Below are 18,856 nucleotides of genomic sequence, written 5' to 3' on the forward strand. Positions count from 1 at the left end.
CGCGCGCCCGCCGCGCTTCCCATTGGACGCGGGGTGGGGACGGGCGCGGCCAATCAGAGGCGCGGACACTGCGGCGCCGGTGACGTCACGGCGCGAGCTCTGATCACGGCCGCGCTTCTCCCCTCGCGCGATTCACGGCGACATCAGCGGCAGCAGCGGCAGCAGCAGCAGCGGCAGCGGCGTTGAGCGTGAGAGAGAGAGAGGCCGGAGCGACACCACACGAAGCCGCGATGCTCATCAAAGTCAAGGTGAGGAGCGGGGGTTGGCGACGGGGGAGGGTGGACAGGGAGCGGCACCCCGCGGAGGGAGCGCGACCCAGGCCCTTCTCAGACCTGACACTCGCCTAGTCCCGGGGACACAGAGACAAACCCAGGGACAGAGAGACAAACACAGGGACACAGAGACAAACCCAGGAGCAGAGACAAACCCAGGGACAGAGACAAACCCAGGGACAGAGAGACAAACCCAGGGACAGAGAGACAAACCCAGAGACACAGAGACAAACCCAGGGACAGAGACAAACCCAGGAGCAGAGACAAACCCAGGAGCAGAGACAAACCCAGGAGCAGAGACAAACCCAGGGACACAGAGACAAACCCAGGGACACAGAGACAAACCCAGGGACGGAGACAAACCCAGGGACGGAGACAAACCCAGGGACGGAGACAAACCCAGGGACAGAGACAAACCCAGGGACATAGACAAACCCAGGGACAGAGACAAACCCAGGAGCAGAGACAAACCCAGGGACAGAGACAAACCCAGGGACAGAGACAAACCCAGGGACAGAGACAAACCCAGGGACAGAGACAAACCCAGGGACAGACAAACCCAGGGACAGAGACAAACCCAGGGACAGAGACAAACCCAGGGACAGAGACAAACCCAGGGACACAGACAAACCCAGGGACAGAGACAAACCCAGGGACAGAGACAAACCCAGGGACAGAGACAAACCCAGGGAGAGAGACAAACCCTGGGACAGAGACAAACCCAGGGACAGAGACAAACCCAGGGACAGAGACAAACTCAGGGACAGAGACAAACTCAGGGACAGAGACAAACTCAGGGACAGAGACAAACTCAGGGACAGTGACAAACTCAGGGACAGAGACAAACCCAGGAACAGAGACAAACCCAGGAACAGAGACAAACCCAGGGACAGAGACAAACCCAGGGACAGAGACAAACCCAGGGACAAAGACAGACCCAGGGGCAGAGAGACCCAGGGACAAAGACAAACCCATGGGCAGAGACAAACCCAGGGACAGAGACACCCAGGGACAGAGACAAACCCAGGAGCAGAGACAAACCCAGGGACACAGAGACAAACCCAGGGACGGAGACAAACCCAGGGACGGAGACAAACCCAGGGACGGAGACAAACCCAGGGACAGAGACAAACCCAGGGACAGAGACAAACCCAGGGACATAGACAAACCCAGGGACAGAGACAAACCCAGGGACAGAGACAAACCCAGGGACAGAGACAAACCCAGGGACAGAGACAAACCCAGGGACAGAGACAAACCCAGGGACAGAGACAAACCCAGGGACAGAGACAAACCCAGGGACAGAGACAAACCCAGGGGCAGAGACAAACCCAGGGACAGAGACAAACCCAGGGACAGAGACAAACCCAGGGAGAGAGACAAACCCTGGGACAGAGACAAACCCAGGGACAGAGACAAACCCAGGGACAGAGACAAACTCAGGGACAGAGACAAACTCAGGGACAGAGACAAACTCAGGGACAGTGACAAACTCATGGACAGAGACAAACCCAGGAACAGAGACAAACCCAGGGACAGAGACAAACCCAGGGACAGAGACAAACCCAGGGACAAAGACAGACCCAGGGGCAGAGAGACCCAGGGACAAAGACAAACCCATGAGCAGAGACAAACCCAGGGACAGAGACACCCAGGGACAGAGACAAACCCAGGAGCAGAGACAAACCCAGGGACAGAGACAAACCCAGGGACAGAGACAAACCCAGGGACAGAGACAAATCCAGGGACAGACAAACCCAGGGACAGAGACAAACCCGGGGACAGAGACAAACCCAGGAGCAGAGACAAACCCAGGGACAGAGACAAACCCAGGGACAGAGACAAACCCGGGGACAGAGACAAACCCGGGGACAGAGACAAACCCGGGGACAGAGACAAACCCGGGGACAGAGACAAACCCAGGGACAGAGACAAACCCAGGGACAGAGACAAACCCAGGGACAGAGACAAACCCAGGGACAGAGACAAACCCAGGCACAGAGACAAACCCAGGCACAGAGACAAACCCAGGGACAGAGACAAACCCAGGGACAGAGACAAACCCGGGGACAGAGACAAACCCGGGGACAGAGACAAACCCAGGGACAGAGACAAACCCAGGGACAGAGACAAACCCAGGGACAGAGACAAACCCAGGGACAGAGACAAACCCAGGGACAGAGACAAACCCAGGGACAGAGACAAACCCAGGGACAGAGACAAACCCAGGGACTGTTTAACTCGGGACTTTAGAGAACCCGGGGCAGAGCGATACCCGGGGACTGAGAGACACGGGGACTGAGAGACTCCAGATCTGGGGAATCTAACACCTTAACTCTAAGACTCGAGACACTAAAGTCCATAAGAATGTGACTTTAACTCTGTAACCCCTTTACTGTTTCGACCATAAACACCTAATATACCCAAACACTCGTATCCTTCAGACCGTATCACTGAATCACTGGGATCCCTAACACTGGGACTATTAGAAACTGAGATCCCGAGATCTCTGAGACTCGGACCCCTAGAGATCTAAAGACTGTAACCCAGAGAATCCTGAGACGACATTACCCCGAGACCTTTGAGTCTCCGAAGCTAAATAAGTGGATTTTGTATGTATGTTGAATTTATTTCACACCGTACATAGCCAACCGTGTTAATCGGAGGTATGGGGGAAGGACAACAAACTAAGCACAAAAAGCAGTTGTAAATAAATAGTTTTTTTAATTTAGAAAATGTAAAATACAGAAACTTATATTGGAGCCTGCAAGAGTTTCTGACTCATAACTACAGACTCGGGGACTGCGCGCTGTGTCTCATCATGTCTCCCCGTGTCACAATGTAACACGTCTCACAATGTAACATGTCTCCCCGTGTCTCCCTGTGTCTCCCCGTGTCTCCCCGTGTCTTGCAGACACTCACAGGGAAAGAGATTGAAATTGACATCGAGCCAACGGACAAGGTGCGTACTGCTCCCCGCTCTCTCCCATGTTACGCTTTGAATCGCGTGTTAGCATCAATGATTTTTTACTCGTACACGTTATGTCTGGGCGACCAGCTTCTTGAAGCTTGGTCAGACAACCCCCAAGACCAACAAGATTTGTCTTCTGAGCACTGCATCGGCCCTCTACCCCCCCTCACCTCCCGCTTAACCCCCCAGGTGGAGCGGATCAAGGAGCGCGTCGAGGAGAAGGAGGGAATCCCCCCTCCTCAGCAGCGGCTCATCTTCAGCGGCAAACAGATGTAGGAGCTCCCTTCTCTCTCCAGCCGCATGGACCTCTCTCGTTGTCTCCGTTTCACCAGACGGCGGGAACCCAGTCAGACTTCTAGTTTGGTGCCAGGACAACCAGCGGCGTCAACAGCAGTACTATCAGAATCTAGATGAATCGACGCACGAGTATACTCATGACTCACAGCAAGAAGGGACCTGGATTCGATTCTTGACTCGTGTGCCTTTCTGTGTGGAGCGTGTATGTTCTCCCCCTGTTTAGTTTGGGTTTCCTCAGTGTTCTCCAGTTTACTTCCCCATAGTTAAAAAAACATACAATGTCATTGGTCCATAATAGAGGTTTTTTGGGTTAGATCACGTAAATATATGAATGTGTCGTTAAAACCCACCACCACCCGACACAGCCAACTGGTAAGGGTTGCCACGTAAACAGAACGTGCCAATTTGTCACGTGTTAAACTAAATCGCCCCTCCTGCAAACACTTGTCAAGAGCCTACTAAAAAATAGTCTTGAGACTCATTGAGGCTTCCCTGGGTAAACAAGTGTAATGTTAATAATAGTTAGTTGTGGTGATTTGGTTCAAGGAAAGATGTGGCCCTTTGGTGATTTTTACAGTGATTTTTACAGTGAGCGTGACTTGCGAAAAGGGAAGGCGTGGTCCCTAGCCGAGTGCGGTTAGTATTTGAGTGTGGAGTGATGTCAAATGTGACAGGCGTATTTGTAAGGCTTGTGAGAGGTGTGTGTGCTAAGTGGTTGAATGCTGCATGATATTTGAGTGCCGATTAATGGTATCGGATAAAAAGGCTTAATGTAAGGCGGCAGGGGCTTCTGAATCTTGTTTGGTATAGCTTACAGAGGCCTACCCTCGTGTCAAAATTACCCTGCACGGCGGGTTCCGTGCCACAGCCTGTGCCGCCTCCCCGCCCCACAAAAGGTTTTCCTCGAGCTGAGAACAGCTGTTGTAAGATTTGTGGGAAGGGGAAATGTGGTAAATAGTTAAATGCTGACAGATTTGATATTTTAGTGTGGTAGAATTGTGTATAATGTATAGATGCTTATGAGAAGGGGAAGTGTGGTAAATGTTTTAATACTTTATTAATCTTTGTGTGGTTTGATGTATACGCTCGAGAAGATGCGAATATGCTGTTGCGTTAATTGACAAACCAATGCATTGCTGCTGCCAGTGCAGTCCTGTAATTATTACTCAAATGAGTTTCTTGCCTTCACGTTCTGCCCGAGAGCTTCCACATGCTGACCTCGTCCATTTCCTCGTAGGAACGATGAGAAGACGGCCGCCGACTACAAAATCCAGGGCGGCTCCGTGCTGCACCTCGTGCTGGCGCTAAGGGGCGGCGTCTGATGGCGCCGCCGCCATCGCACCCCTCCCCGCCTGCTGCTGGTGGTCCCAACCCCACCCGGACCCATTGACCTCAACCCATGCCGATGCATGCCACCCACCTCGGTTGCGATGTCCACTGCAGCCAGCGCGATTGCGTTGTCTCCCGACGCAAGGGCGACCTTCCAGCCACCTCCGCGTAGCTCCCCCCAACGTTTACGTTTGCCCCTCGCACCGCAAGGCTCGACGGCCTGCCACTCTATCAACGGCGCCCCCCCTCCGCCCCTGCCCCCCCACTTACAGTTCATTCTCTTCCCCGGTTATATTGCAGATATGTTTGTAAAAGCTCCATTAAAAGTTTGATCCTGTTGTTGTTGACGCCCGTGTGTGCATCTGTGGCATCCAGGCTGGAGCGACGGTGCAGTGGTTATCAAACTGCGCTCCTCATCCAGTGGCGTGATTCTCGCCACGGATAATATCTGTTCTGACCATCTGAACCAGCACTGGGCTTCCCTTCCAAGGTCTCTCCGAGTCATCCACCCAGAATATATTTCCACATTCAGCACACCTCTCGTGATGGCTGTGGCTATGAGTCACGGTGACAGTCGTTAATCTACCAGCAACCCGGAAAATATCCGGTGTGAAAGTCAGCCCTGGTGGTGTCACTCGGGATCCGGTGTCTAAAGGTGCTCAGGGTTGAAGCCATCACCGTCTCCCGGGCGTCACCTTGAGTCGAGTTCACAGGTCGCCTGCAACAGGCGGTACGGCTGAGGTTGGCGCAACCTCCACGCGTCGCGGTGGATAACCTAGCGGGGTTTTGCTACTGCAGGCCTCAGGCAGTGAACAAGCCGAGACGCGTGCAGGCGATACACAGGTGTATACAGGGACACGCACACTCATTCAAGTACATGTGCACTTGCGAAGATCTCGTGTAGTGCAAACGGGCTGTTAGGGCAAGTGCTGTTATCGAGAACGTATTAAGGCCATCACTGCGGACACGGTGGTGTGTCTATCATCATGCTCAGTTGCCATTGTCTGATTATACGCAGGTTTTTTGCGCATCAGTGGAGTTGTGCAGATCATAGGATCTGCGATGTTTGTACCCTGGATCACACCGGATGAGAGGAGTTCTGTACTTTGCTTCCAAGTCTGTGCTCCATGCCTTCAACCCACACTGACGAGCATGGCCAAGGATGGTCAACCGACCACTTCGACCGCAATAGATTGAAGACGAGGCTGGAAATGTAGCCACTTGGTGCTCTCTACGTACTTCTGTATTTGGGCCTTGCAGTGTTCACGAACAAGGCAGCCCAGCATTTCACTCTTGTCATTCCATTCCTTGCCGACTCCTGCCGGATCCTCCGTGCAGGACTGGCAGTAGGGGGCTGCTGGAGTGGGCCCTGAACCACCAAATGTCCCTTTGGCCAACCCCAAGCTCGCTCTCCTCCATCGCGGTGACCCACTGTGGTGGGCCCCACACGGTCACACTATCCGGGACCCCCTTCCAGAGGAGCTGCAGCTGCCTCCGAGAGCACCACCCGACAGTTCTTCCTCGCTTGTCCCTTTCCTCCAGGCTGCCGCAGCAATGCCTCCTCCAAATGGACCGATACAATAATACAAATGCACTGACATCTGCCAATCAACTGCTGGGTTCAGGCCTCCCCCATGTTATGTCAGTCGAGGTTGTTTGACCGAACCTCACGCCGGTGAGTGCGGATCGGTGAAGTAGGTGGTGCCCAGGACTGGTTCGTACATCCCTGGTCACCGATGTTATCTGTGGCTGGCACCTGACTTAGTATGGCGGGTTTATAGCGCAGCGTGCAAACCGCTGCAGCCCCACTTGCTCCATCGAGCCGGTTCCGATATTGCGTCATCACGATGGGGGCAGTTGACTTCGTAAACCGGCATCAGGGTCGGCATCTCAAGACGCGCTTGCATGTAGATGCTGTCTAAATCTGTGGTGCAGGGGCTACAAAGTGCGTGATGAACCCGTCGGCCCGAGCAAGTTTCATTCCCGGCCATAGCCAATATCGGCGGTGGGCGATATCCAACTTGGTACCGAGTTCCCATCCCTTGGCCTACCAACACGAACCGGTGTGGTAAAACTTCGTCGTACAACAGCCCCACGATGTGCACAGCGAGGGGAGGTCATGGATTGACAAAAGGAGCCATGCATTATCATTTTATTAAATCCAAAAAAGCCCCCGTGTTTGTATCAAGAGAGGGCGGCACGGCGGTGTCAAGCATACTCTGCGTTTATTCATCCGTTACAAAAAACATAGAAAACGAGCGCGTGGAAGACGCGAGGAGGCTCCATCTGCTGGCGCCGCGCACCGCTGCCCGGCGCGAGCCCTGGCCACTGGGGCCACCTCGCCTCGCCGGTGCCGCCCGCATTAGCCGGGAGCGGCACGCACGGCCGCTCCGGGTCGGGAATGGGGGAGGGGGCGCGGGAACATAAATCTCTTTGGTTTTCAGCATTCAAATCGAGCGGAGGGAGGGGATGACGAGGGCACTGCTGCCATGCTTGGGAAATAACGCGGAGGCCAAATCAGAGTTGCGGTTGGGTCTACGATTAAAGATCAGGGTTTGGTTTGGGATAGAGTTGGGGTTATGGATATCGTTAACGACAGAGATATGGCTCAGAGGTTAGGAATTGCTGTATGGTTTGGGTCGAGGCTACCGATTTACTGCAGCGCCGTTTTCCAAATAGGTCATCGTTTCGCGGCGACCTCGGCACCCATCCCAACACCACCGGCAAAGACGCGTCGGTTGCCGCCATTACCCAACCGGTCCTAGTCGAGATGCTCGGCCGCACCGGGCGGCGGTGACCGGCTGCTCGTGTGACCGATGGGCAGGGCTTGCCAGACAGGCTGGTGCGTCGAGAGGAAGATGCGGCGAGCCGAGTCGGCGGAACGGATTCACCGAGGCGACTCCGCCGAGAGAGGATGCGCGGAAGGCCCCGCGCGCCGTGGCCTCATGAAAAAGCCTCTTGCTGAAGGCCACAGTAAACCCCACGGCAAATTCAGGGCAATCGTTGCCGGCAATGGTTGCTGCATCATTGTACTATTGTAAATTAAATGTAGTCACCCAAATCTGAAAAAATCTCATCGCTGCTTCAAGTTCCGATCAGACGGCGCCGGTACGCGACTACCCGAGGTTGGATGCTGCGTCAACCAATCACAGTTCATCAAACGCGCCGTCTTCAAACAGTTTTTCACTGGCTGGACAAAACCCCCAAATCGCTCTTCGCCACTACCGTAACAAGTTGCCATAGTTGCTCAAAGTAAACGTGTTCCTGGCGACAATTGCCCCAACGTTGCTCAAGCGCATCATGGCTTGAACGCAACTTGGGAATCGATGATCCTCCTGCCCCGAGTGGCAACACGGGAAAAATAACAAGAACAGCATCGTAATCATAACAATAACATGAGCAACGACATTGCCGGTAATCTGATTTCCATCAAAGCCCAGTGTGAACATTCATGCAGGCGAAGCTAGAGCACCCTCCAGTTCATTCGTATATAAATATATAATATATGTATAGAAAACACAAACCTAACGCCTGTACAATTGACACCGTTATTACTATGAAAATAAGCATGGCTTTCTCAAGGCTTCGTCGGCTGTGGCTGCGCCGGCCCGTGGCATCGCCACTTGCCTGGCCAGGCACGCACAACCGCCGCATGTATTGCTCGATTCTCAAAACTGAGGAAGGCACTCGTGAGTCGACGGCGAGGCGGCGAATCGCTTTTGTGACATATTCCCCAAAGCGCCATAATCCGTCGGTCGCCAAACAGCCGGCGTGTTAGCGGTTTGCTTCTCTCGCTGGTATCCGGGTCGCTGGTGCAGTGACCGGGGGACGAAGGCAGAAGGCACTGTCCCCCCTTGGCTGCTCCCCTTTACCCTGGGGTCTCCTGGGTCCTCATGGACCCCTGAGTAGCCCCCGACTGTGTAGCGGACGTCCTCCCAGCGCTTCACGATCTCGCCTGTCACTCCCCCGCAAGGCACCGTCAGTTTAGGGAAGCGAAAGCTGGGCGGGGCGGGGCGGGCTTGACGCGACCGCTTGCGCTGCCCCCCGTTGCCGTCTTAACACAAGGCACAACACGGTGGACTCTGGCCGCCCCTGGCTGCCCCCAGCCGGCGGCCGTAGCCTAAAGAACCCGACCCGGTGACACGAGCCACTCGCGTCGTCGCCACATTAATACTGCCTGCTCCTGGCGCGCACACGCGGTCCACGCCGGCATAAAGTGCCGCCCGACCCGAACCCCGTCGCGCCGGGCCCCGTGTCGCCAAGTACCGGCGCCGCACGAGCCACGGCGGCGCCCGGAGACCAGCTACGCGGGAATACTGCGTGCGCGCTCGTGCAGGGAAGGAAGACGTCCCAGCGACGGCAGGAAGATGGAACCGGCGTGGCTGACCTCCCGACCTCCCGCGGTGCGCAAACCCCAAATTTCACCTCGGACGGAGCGGACTATTGAGCCGATGCGTCGGCGGCAGCGCTCACACGCCGAGCAGCTGTGCGGCAGAGTCGGCCGACTCGAGCATCTGTTCCAGGACGGTGCCGTCGGGCAGACCCAAGAGGCTCTTGATGATGTCGGAGCGGCGGGCGCGATCGCGGGCCGCCGCCAGGCCCCCGGAGGCACCGGCGGCGCCGGCGTCCGCCGTTCTCCCGGCGCCCAGGGCTCCCGCGGCGACGCCCCAGCAGCCCAGCGTAAGCGTCGGAAACGGCACGGTGGCGCCAACCTGCAGAGAGCGGCACGAACGCGTCAAGTGTGTATGCGGCCAGTCATAATTTGATTCCTCACCTAACGGAGCCCCAAGGCGCTTTATAAGAACGTAGTGGTGGGACTGGGGGGAGGGAAGCGACACCATGGAGCCGAGCAGCCGGAGCTGAGCAGCCGGAGCCGGGCAACAACAAAGACGGCGACAAGCCCCAGGGGCAGCACCGATGGGTCTCAATTCCCCCGCCCCCTCAGCCATGTCGCTGCTGTGCGTAACTACGCCGGTGATGCAGATGCACTGCCAAACAAACAAAGCGCAAAACGGCCTCCCTGCGGCCGGCGCCCCCACAAAGCCACGCACGCTCACCGACTGGAAGAACGAGCCCTGGATGACCTCCCCGGGGTCGCGGGTTTCCCGCGGCGGGCTGGGGGCCCCGTCGTTCGGCGGCGGCGACGCCGTTCCGGGAGGCTGCGCCGCCGGTGGCGGTGTCGTCGGCGCCGGCAGGAGACACCGGGGCCCCGGAGGCCGCCAGGCCTCGGCGCGGCCGCCCTTGTCGTGGATGCGGCGGTGGCGCACGAGGCTGTGCTTGAGGGTGAACGTGCGCTCGCACGTGTCGCACTTGTACGGTCGCTCGCCTGGAGGTGCAGATGCCACACACACAACACGGCCGCGTTGACAATCCGACACAGCACTTGTGCGTGGAGTTAAACTTAAAGTGTGGGCTTTTATAGGAGGGTCCTGCCAAATTTTTAGCAGTAGGGGGAGACGTTGCTGTTTGGCATGTTTTCCAATACCACTGTGTGTATTTTTGTAGCTATAGGAGGAAACAGCAAAACCCAGGGGAAACCCGCACAGAACAGGGGGAGAACAGAGGAACTCCACACAGGAAAACGCCCGAGTCGGGAATCAAACCCAGGTGCCTCTTGCTGCGAGGCGGGAGTGTTGCCACTGCGCCACCACACTGCTGCCCATAAATGGATCACCCAATGGCATGGCGTGCGGGAAGAGCGACGCGTCGCGAAGGCCTCCTCACCCGTGTGCGACCTCATGTGCCGCGTGAGATCCTGCAGCGACCAGAACCGCTTGTTGCAAACCTCGCACACTTTCTTCCTCTTCTCTCGCTCCTTCCCCCCCCCGGCCTCGCCCCCCTCCGGGGCTCCGTCTCCACGCTCGACGTCCCCGGCCGCCGTCCCGTCCTCCCCGACATCCTCGCCGGCCCGAGCGGCACCGTCGCCGTGCTCCGATCCCCGCGAGCCGTGCTCCCGAGACTCGCACCGCGCGTCCCGGGAAGAGCCGCCGCCGCGACGGGCACCGCCACCGCCCCTCTTCCCCCGCTTGTCCCGCGCCGTCACGGCAATGCCGCCGCCGCCGCGAACGGTGGCGGGGACGACGGCGTCGGGCAGCGGCCCCGACGGGAGCAGCTTGGCAAGCGTTTGCCGGGCGGCAGCCGCCGCCGGCGCCGCCGCGGCGGCGTGGCGCTGCGCGTGCCGCTGCAGGTTGAACTTGGTGGTGAAGGTGCGTTCGCACTGCGGGCAGCGGAACGGCCGCTCGGCCGTGTGCACGCGCCGGTGCCGCGCCAGCACCGCACGGTGCCGGAACGTTTTCCCGCAAGACTCGCACACCAGCAGCGCCGCGGGGACGCTACCCGCCGCCAGGGGCCTGACCGGGCCCCCCAGCGCCGCCGCCGTGACCTCCGTCGGGATCGCCAGGCCTCCCACGCCGGTGCCGCCAGGGCCCAGCTTGAAGTCGATGAGTTTGGCGGCGAAATCAAGGTCCAGGCTCTTGTTGCTGGACGTGTCGTCATCGGGGTCGTCCCACCCTTCCGACCCCTCCCCCTGCTCCTCCTCTTCGTCGTCGTCGTCATCGTCGTCCATGTTGTTGGCATCGTCGCAGTTTCCATTTGTCGCGGTTGCGAATCCGTTGGCGAGCGCCGGGAACTCCGTTTTGATTTTTTGCGGCGAGATGGAGGTCCCTGCATCGGCGTGAGTCACGGAAGAGATGGACGATGACGGCGGCGGCAGGGGCGATGGTTGTGATGGCGATGGTTGTGATGGCGATGGTTGTGATGGCGTTGGTTGCGATGGCGATGGTTGCGATGGCACCGTCGGTAGTGGTGGTGGTGGAAGTGAAGGTGGTGACGGCGAAGACGGCGGCGTTGGTGGCGGTGCTAGCCCCGGCAGCGGCGATGGAGCTGGCGACGATGGCAACGGAGATGGCCGCGGCGATGATCGCGGTGATGGCGGCGGAGAGGTCTTAGTGGCCGGTCCCGTGGAGCCGCGTCCATCGTCACCCTCATCATCCTCAACGATCTCCAGTTTCACGGCGAGTCCCGGCTCCATCACCTTCTCCTCCACGGACTCCATGCAGATACACCGTGGGGAATCTGCAAAGGACGGCCATACCCGTTAGCACTTGGAACGCATTCAGTGGACTCGCAGACGCAAAATCAAACTTCTAACAACACGGCACACACACGGGCAGGCTCCCCGACACGCCGCCCGACTTATTTAGAGCGAGACCTCCTCGGTTGCCAAACTGGAGCTCGTCATGTGCACGCTGCCACGGTTACGGTATGGGAACTCTACCTCTCCGCAACTCTACCTCTCCGCAACCGGCATTGCTCATGGCGAGTTGAGGGGATGAAGCACTCGATGTCACAGGCAGGTTCTTTGTCTTGTGAAAAGTTCAGAAGATTTTCCAACTCACCAAATCATCAGCATACATAACAGGATCGATCAGTAGGAAGACAGCAGAACCACCCTGCCATACCTCAGCCCCCCAGGAAAGCTCAAAACAAGATTCTGTCAGGAACAGAAGGCATCTGTGTCACACCCCAGGGTGAAGACTTACAGCTTAAATGGGGTCTTTATGATCGTGAGTCGAGAGCAGACAAACACCAAGGTCCGCGATATAGCCATTTGTCTGTTGGGCCAAGTGTTTATAACGAGCACCTATTTAGGCTGGCACGGTGCATAAACGGGTGGTGGATGATCAGCACCACGGCCAGCCGCCTTTGTTCCCCAGTGCTGGTAATTACACACCAGCATGTACTGGTGGTAGTGAGCAGGAATCAAAACTCGGGTCACCAGGTTCCAAGCCACAACACTACACACTGCCCATGCACAAAGATCTCCCATATGGACTGTGGGAGCATGTTCTGTTAGGGAGCACCCGTGCACCCGTAAACACACGCACACACACGCGCGCACACGAGCACACACGCGCACACACGCGCCCACACGCGCACACACACGCACCCGGTGGGCTGGCCTGGCCCCCGATGGCGCCGTCGCACCCCAACTGCCAAGGCGTGGCGGGCGTGCCGCCCTTGCCCATGTGTTTGCGTGTCAAGTGGCGCTCGCAGTTGGACTTGGTGGAGAAGAAGGCGCTGCAGTGCGGGCACGGGTACGGCTTCTGGCCTGGGAGGCACGGGCGCGACACGCGTGACACGATCAGTGACACGCGCGGCGCCGTCGCGGCGCCGGCGCGCTCTCCCTGCGCGACGCGGGGGGTGCGGCTCGCGTGGCTGGCGGCGAGCGCAGCGTGCGGCGCGTGCAGCGCCGCCCGTCCCTCACCGGTGTGCGTCAGCATGTGGCGCTGCAGCGAGCTGATCCAGGGGAAGAGGCGCGGACAGTGCGGGCACTTGAGTCTGTGCACCGAGTTGGAGTACGTGTTCCTCTTCAGCCCGCCCTGGCGCTCAAACTCCCCCCCCTCCGCCCCATCCTCATCCTCCTCTTCCAAACCTCCGTCGCCACCGTCGGCGCCGTCTCCGCCGGCCGGACGCCGCTCGGGGGTGCGGTGGCCCCCGTCGCTCTCCCCTTCCCCGCCGGACCCCCCAGATCCCCCGGTGCCGGCCGAGGGGACGCGGGGACGGGGCGGCGCCGGTGGAATTATGCCGGCGCCGGCGGCTTCCAGGAGCACCATGAAGCGACTGGAATCCATCGAGTCGAGCATGCGCTCGATGCTCGCAAACTCCCCACTCGAGTCCAGGTCCACCGCCTCGGAGCCCACGCCCTTGCCGCCGCCGCCAATGACGCCGCCACCAATGACGCCGCCGCCGCTCTGACGTCCGCTCCGGGCGCCGGGCTCGTCCGACCATCTCCGACGCTTGGCTGCCGGCCGAGGGCCGGTGCCGTTGGCCAGGGCGGCACGCGCGGCGTTGGAGGGGCGGCCGCGCTTGCGCACGGCGGGCGCCGAGCCGGCGGCGGTGCGGCGGCGCCGTTCGCTCTCGAAGCTCGGCGGCCCGGATTCTCGGCGCGTGGCGCCGTTGGCGCGACCCGGGTCGCCCCCCTCCATCTCCTCCCCAGCTCCGGCCGCCGCGCCGGGACGCAGCAGCACGGGCGCCGCCGACACGGACGAAATGATCTGAGCGATGGAGGCGAGGGGGGGCGGCTCCTTGGAGGCGACGGCCCTGGCGAGCCCCCCGCCGGTGAGGAACAGCTTCTCCGGCGACTCGCCGGTGCCGCTCGCCGCCAGGATGCTCCTCAGCAGGAGGCTGCCGGGCCGTCGCCGTACGTGCGGACCCTCGCCGGGCCCTGGGGGCCATCCCCCCGCGTCAGCCGACAAAGAAGCGGGAGAACGACGAGGAGCGGGGTCGGTCTCCGCCGCCTCCTCCGCCGGCTCCTCCTGCTTCAGGGTCCCCAGCGGCGGCGACGGGACGGCCGCATCTCGCGGCGAGGACGGCAGCGGAGGGGAGAGGTCAGCCGTGCCATCGGGGCCCGTGCCGCCGCTCGGGCACGGCCCGGGCGGCGGCGGGAGGAGCCGGGCTCCGGTGGCGCCGGTAGGCGACGGCGGCGCGGCGGGGCCGCTGGGGCCCGAGTGCTTGTCCAGGTTCGCCTTCGCGCGGAACGCGGCCGAGCAGCGGAACGGACGCTCGTCGGCGTGGGGGCGAGGAGCGGCAGGGGCGGCCGGTGGCGCGGGCGGGAGCGCGGGCGCCGCGGTCCCAGCGCCGTGTTTGGTGGGAGCACCGTTCGATTTCGGCACCGACAAGTCGATGGGCTCGACGGCGTCGCCGGCGCCGGGGACGGTATCCGCCGCCACGACGGACCGCGCCGGCCGAACGGCAAAATCCGGCACGACGGTGCCGCCGCCGCGCGCCACCGCCCCCTCCACCCCCAGCGACCCCTCCGCCTCCCCCGTCGCCGTGGCGACCGGCGGGGCTCGGCACGGCGCTAGCGGCGGGGCGCGGCACGCGAGCGCGGACGCCGCCTGCGTGGGCGACGGCGGCAGCGGCAGCAGCGTGCCGGTGACGACGAGCGGGGCCGCCGCGGTTACCGACGGCGGCGCGCGCGGCTTGGGCTTGAGCGCCGGCATGAGCTTGGTAGCAACGGTGGCGGCGAAGGAAGAGGGCGGAGCGAGTGGTGGCGCTTTGCTCAGCGGCGGCAGCGGCAGCAGCACCCCCGTCGTGCCCGGCGATGCCGTGGCCGCCATGAGCAGGATCTGCTGGATGTCGGCCAGCTCGCAGCTCGGCCCCGATGGCGCGCCCGCCGGTACCGGCAGTGGCGACCTCGCGGGCCCCGCCCCGGGGGCCGGACGCCGTGCCACGAAAGCCCTCGGGGGCGGGAACGGAGCGGCTGCCACGGCCGTCACCGAGGGCGCCGGCGGCGATCGCCCCTCCCTCGAGGCCTCGACCCGTGGCCGATCGGCGCCGGAGGCCGCCGTGCCGGTGGGGCGGGGGGTCGCGACCTCCGTCGCGCGGCGCAGGCCCAGGTAGCCCATGAACGCGACCATGGCGTCCGCCGGGTCAGATGGGACCGTGCCGAGGACGGCGCCATCGGGCCGGAGGGGAGCCGGCGGGTGCGCCGCGGGGTCACGGTGACGGTGGAGGCGGCGCTCGCGGTGGGGCTGGACGGACGTGGAGCGGTGCAGGTTGTGGTGAGTGCGGTGGTGCAGCTGGAGCGCGGCAGCCATGGGGAAGGCGCGGTCGCACGCCGTGCACACGAAGCGGTGAGACGCGCTGGCGCTGCGCCGCGCATTTTCCTCACACCAAGCCTGGAGGGGGGTGGGGTGGGGGGGTGGGGGGGTGACGTGCACCAATTAAAACATTTAGACCCCAGTGGTGGTAGCAGCAGCAGCAGCCGCAGTTCACAATTGGAGGAGTTAGGAGGAGGAGACTGCTACTGAACCAGGACACGCCTGGTTTGGCGGAAGGGTGGTCTTGCAGGACCACGAGGGATGGCAATGGACTGATCATGGCCAACAACGATGATGACGGTGAACTTATTTGTATCAACTACGGGTGGAACCAGTCACGGTCCCAGGTGATCCGATAATTATCACACTGACGTGACCGTGAATGGTTCGTCCACGCGTACGATTCAACACGTGTACCGAGAGCTTAGAAACCGACATGGGTCGGGGTGAACCGAGCTGCACCGCTGGCAGAGCCGGCCGGTTGACTCGCGCTCCGCTCACCTTGGCGATCAGCGGGAACTTCTGGCAGCAGAAGTCGACGAAGCCCAGCTGCTGGAAGCCGCTCGGAATGCTGCTGGGATTGCTCTGGATGTGCGCGGGGTCGAGCGGGGGGCTGGCCGTCGTCGCCGCCGTCGGTGGCGGAGGGGACGGGGACATGGGGGCCGCACGCAGTTTGGGGGGCCCCGAGTCACCGTCGTCGTCGTCGTCGTTACTCGGGGTCGTGGCGCCGCCACTGAGGCCGGGGCTTCCGGCGCCGTGAGGAACGCGGTGGGGCTCCGTCGGGTCGCTCGTGGAGGTGGCGGAGATATTGGTGGAGGTGGTGGAAGAAGAAGTGGAAGAGGTGGAAGTGGAGGAGGGGACGCAGTGCTCGCACCTGCACAGAACACGCACGGAACGCGTCGCGGGCGTGAGAACGCGCGAGACGCAGCTCGGGGGTGGTGGCGGCGTGCGTGCGAGCGAGTGTGTTTGTGAGTGTGAGAATTATAGGGAATGGTAGCGTAGCGGGTTAGCAAGCTGCACCAAGAACTTGACAACCAAAGTTTGATCAGCGTACCCATCAAGCCTTAACATGTGCTCGCTAACAGCCCTGAGTGTATGTGGCATGCTTCACCGTGGGATCGTGCCCAGTTGCTCCTCCACGGCTGAGTGCTTGAGGCACAGGGGGCAGCGCCACAGTGCCTCCTGGGGCCCGCCCGGCGCCTCATGGCACTCGCGTGGCCCCTCTGTGGCGCCAGGCCCACAAGCGCTCCCCACGCTGCCCGGCCTCTCCCCCCCCTCCACCTGCTCGTGGGCCACCTGGAATGCCACATGCAGCAGCAAACACCAAATGAACACGGGAAAAGACAAAGATCCCCTGCATAGCCTGAACAGCCTGTTGGGGCAAGTGCTGTTAATGAGTGTCGAGGGGAGGTCCAGGACAGATAATCACCACTGGTGTTGACCATGAGCGAGAATCCACAGCTCAACACACACGCTACACACACTACACACACTACACACAACACAATACGCACAACACACAGTTAAACCAAGTAACACGAAACACTCATTACCCTTTTGGAGGACCAGGGCTCATCCTCGGCCTCAGCGGGGCTCAGCGGACGCTTGGCAGTCACGGGGGGCCCCAGGAGCGCGATTGGGGGGGCCGAGAGCTCCTGCACAGGGGGGCAGCCGAGTGGGTGCTTTTGGGGAGGCGCCATCTGAGGCCAGGGGTCTGGGAGTCCCGGCTCCTTCTCGTGGATCTTCATGTGCCTGGGGACCATGGGGGGCGGTGGGGGGCGGGCAACGCAGATGGCAACGAATGATTCGCCAACCTCGCGATTCGTTTACTCGTAAAGACACCAACTTTGCGCGTGGCCGGGTGTGCGCCCTGGCGAGCCGCCGCACCTGTGCATGTTGCCGTTGGTGGTGAATGCCTGGCGGCACACGGGGCAGCGGTAGGGCCGCTCGCCCGAGTGCACCAGCATGTGCCGGTCCAGCGAGCTGGCCGAGCTCAGCGCCCGCCTGCACACGCGGCAGACGTGGCAGCCGGTGCCGCCGTCTCCCGGTGCTCCCGGCGACGTGTCCGTCGCCGCGACGACCGGCGCCCCGGCGTTGCCGACCACCGGCCGCCGGGCGCCGCTGCCGCCGCCATTTTGCCGGTGGGCGCGTCCCGGAGCCGGCGAGAGCGAGCGCGGCGAGAGTGCGCCGTCGATCGTGGCCGCCCTCCTTGCCAGCGCCGCCGCCGCCCCGGCGATCGGCCCGCCTCCCACCCCCCGCTCCCCGGCGTCGCGGTCGATATCCAGGTGGTTGCCGTGGTGACCGACGAGGTGGGCGTGAGCGCCGGGCCGGGGAAGCTGCGCCGCCCCCATCACGGCTGACATCATGGCGCTCACCGACGACAAGTCGTCGTCATAGCAACCGTCGGCGTCGTTGGCGTCGCCATAGCAACCAAGCGCCGAGCCCGCCTGGAGACCCGCCGCTGCGAAGCCACGAGGCGCCATGACGACGCCCATCTCCATGGCTACGGTGAGGGGAGCAACAACAAGAAAATTAAACCATTAAAAAGGTAACGGATGCGTCTTTGGTTGAGGCGGCACCGCCGCTGCCAAGTAACCAGCGCCGGTGCTGCAGGATCGTGGTTATCTTTACTCGCACCTGCTTGACTCATGCAACTCATTATGACACCGCTGGCATGATGAAGTATGCTTTACAGCATCATGGTAAGCGTGATTTTTCGTGGTGACTTGACGTGCAATATAAATGTTAATAGACATCTATAAATATAGTTCATCGTTATTTACGCGACGTTCATCACGAAATCTTGGCACGAACACGGGACACGTGGGGCGCCGGCTATCTTACCGAGGGTGCGGGGCGCGTGCGAGGAGTGGGGCCTTCGAGCGAACGCGAGCCCCTGGGAGCCCCGGGGCCCCCGGGGGCCCTTGGTGGAAGCGGAAATTAGGGCGGAGCGCCCGCCCCGCTCCTCCGCTGCCGTCCCCTCGTCATCCTCGCACTCTACCACTGCGACCGCCAAGGGGAGCAGCAGAGGAAGGGGAGGGTGGGTGGGAGTCACAATCCACCTCTCACTCACAAGCGGAGGCTGCGCACGCACGGCCCATTGGCGAAGGAGAGCAAACAACACGAAGGAGGCGGAGAGAGACAAACAGACAACAAGCTGTGGACTTGGGTCACGACCTTTAATCCTGCCAAATCATCCAATCTCTTGGGGCGGGGGTGAATCTTTACATGCCGAAGGGAGACCATAAGAATGTGGAATTTCCACTCCCAGCTCAGGGAAGCAATGCCGCACGTGCGGTGAAGCAGGAAGAGACTTGCCGGGTTTTTTTATGGATGACGAGGGGGACGAGGGGGATGATGGGAGATGTTTCGGCACCAGAGGG

The 18,856-nt window shown here is 61.0% G+C and overlaps 2 protein-coding genes across 4 annotated transcripts; one reads left to right on the top strand and one right to left on the bottom strand.

Moving 5' to 3' along the window:
• The first annotated feature begins 61 nt into the window (after positions 1-61).
• NEDD8 (NEDD8 ubiquitin like modifier) lies at positions 62-5,208 on the top strand. Its single transcript, XM_078879395.1, has 4 exons — positions 62-248; positions 3,187-3,234; positions 3,433-3,515; positions 4,778-5,208. Exons 1-4 carry the CDS (start codon positions 231-233, stop codon positions 4,860-4,862), a joined length of 234 nt encoding a protein of 77 aa, XP_078735521.1. The 5' UTR covers positions 62-230; the 3' UTR covers positions 4,863-5,208.
• Positions 5,209-7,077: 1,869 nt separating this feature from the next.
• LOC144949555 (uncharacterized) lies at positions 7,078-18,474 on the bottom strand. Of its 3 annotated transcripts, XM_078879487.1 has the most exons (10): positions 18,318-18,474; positions 17,361-17,976; positions 17,027-17,225; positions 16,585-16,769; positions 15,975-16,347; positions 13,136-15,551; positions 12,818-12,979; positions 10,594-11,943; positions 9,927-10,195; positions 7,078-9,581 (listed from the first exon to the last, which is right to left on the bottom strand). In XM_078879487.1, exons 2-10 carry the CDS (start codon positions 17,972-17,974, stop codon positions 9,339-9,341), a joined length of 5,811 nt encoding a protein of 1,936 aa, XP_078735613.1. In that variant the 5' UTR covers positions 17,975-17,976; positions 18,318-18,474; the 3' UTR covers positions 7,078-9,338. The 3 variants fall into 3 exon arrangements, with proteins under 3 accessions (XP_078735613.1, XP_078735614.1, XP_078735612.1); XM_078879488.1 differs by lacking the exon at positions 12,818-12,979; XM_078879486.1 differs by having other exon boundaries at positions 12,818-15,551.
• Positions 18,475-18,856: the final 382 nt, after the last annotated feature.

This window comes from Lampetra fluviatilis, chromosome 54 (assembly GCF_964198595.1).
Source record: "Lampetra fluviatilis chromosome 54, kcLamFluv1.1, whole genome shotgun sequence".
In the NCBI taxonomy this organism is placed as follows: domain Eukaryota; kingdom Metazoa; phylum Chordata; class Hyperoartia; order Petromyzontiformes; family Petromyzontidae; genus Lampetra; species Lampetra fluviatilis.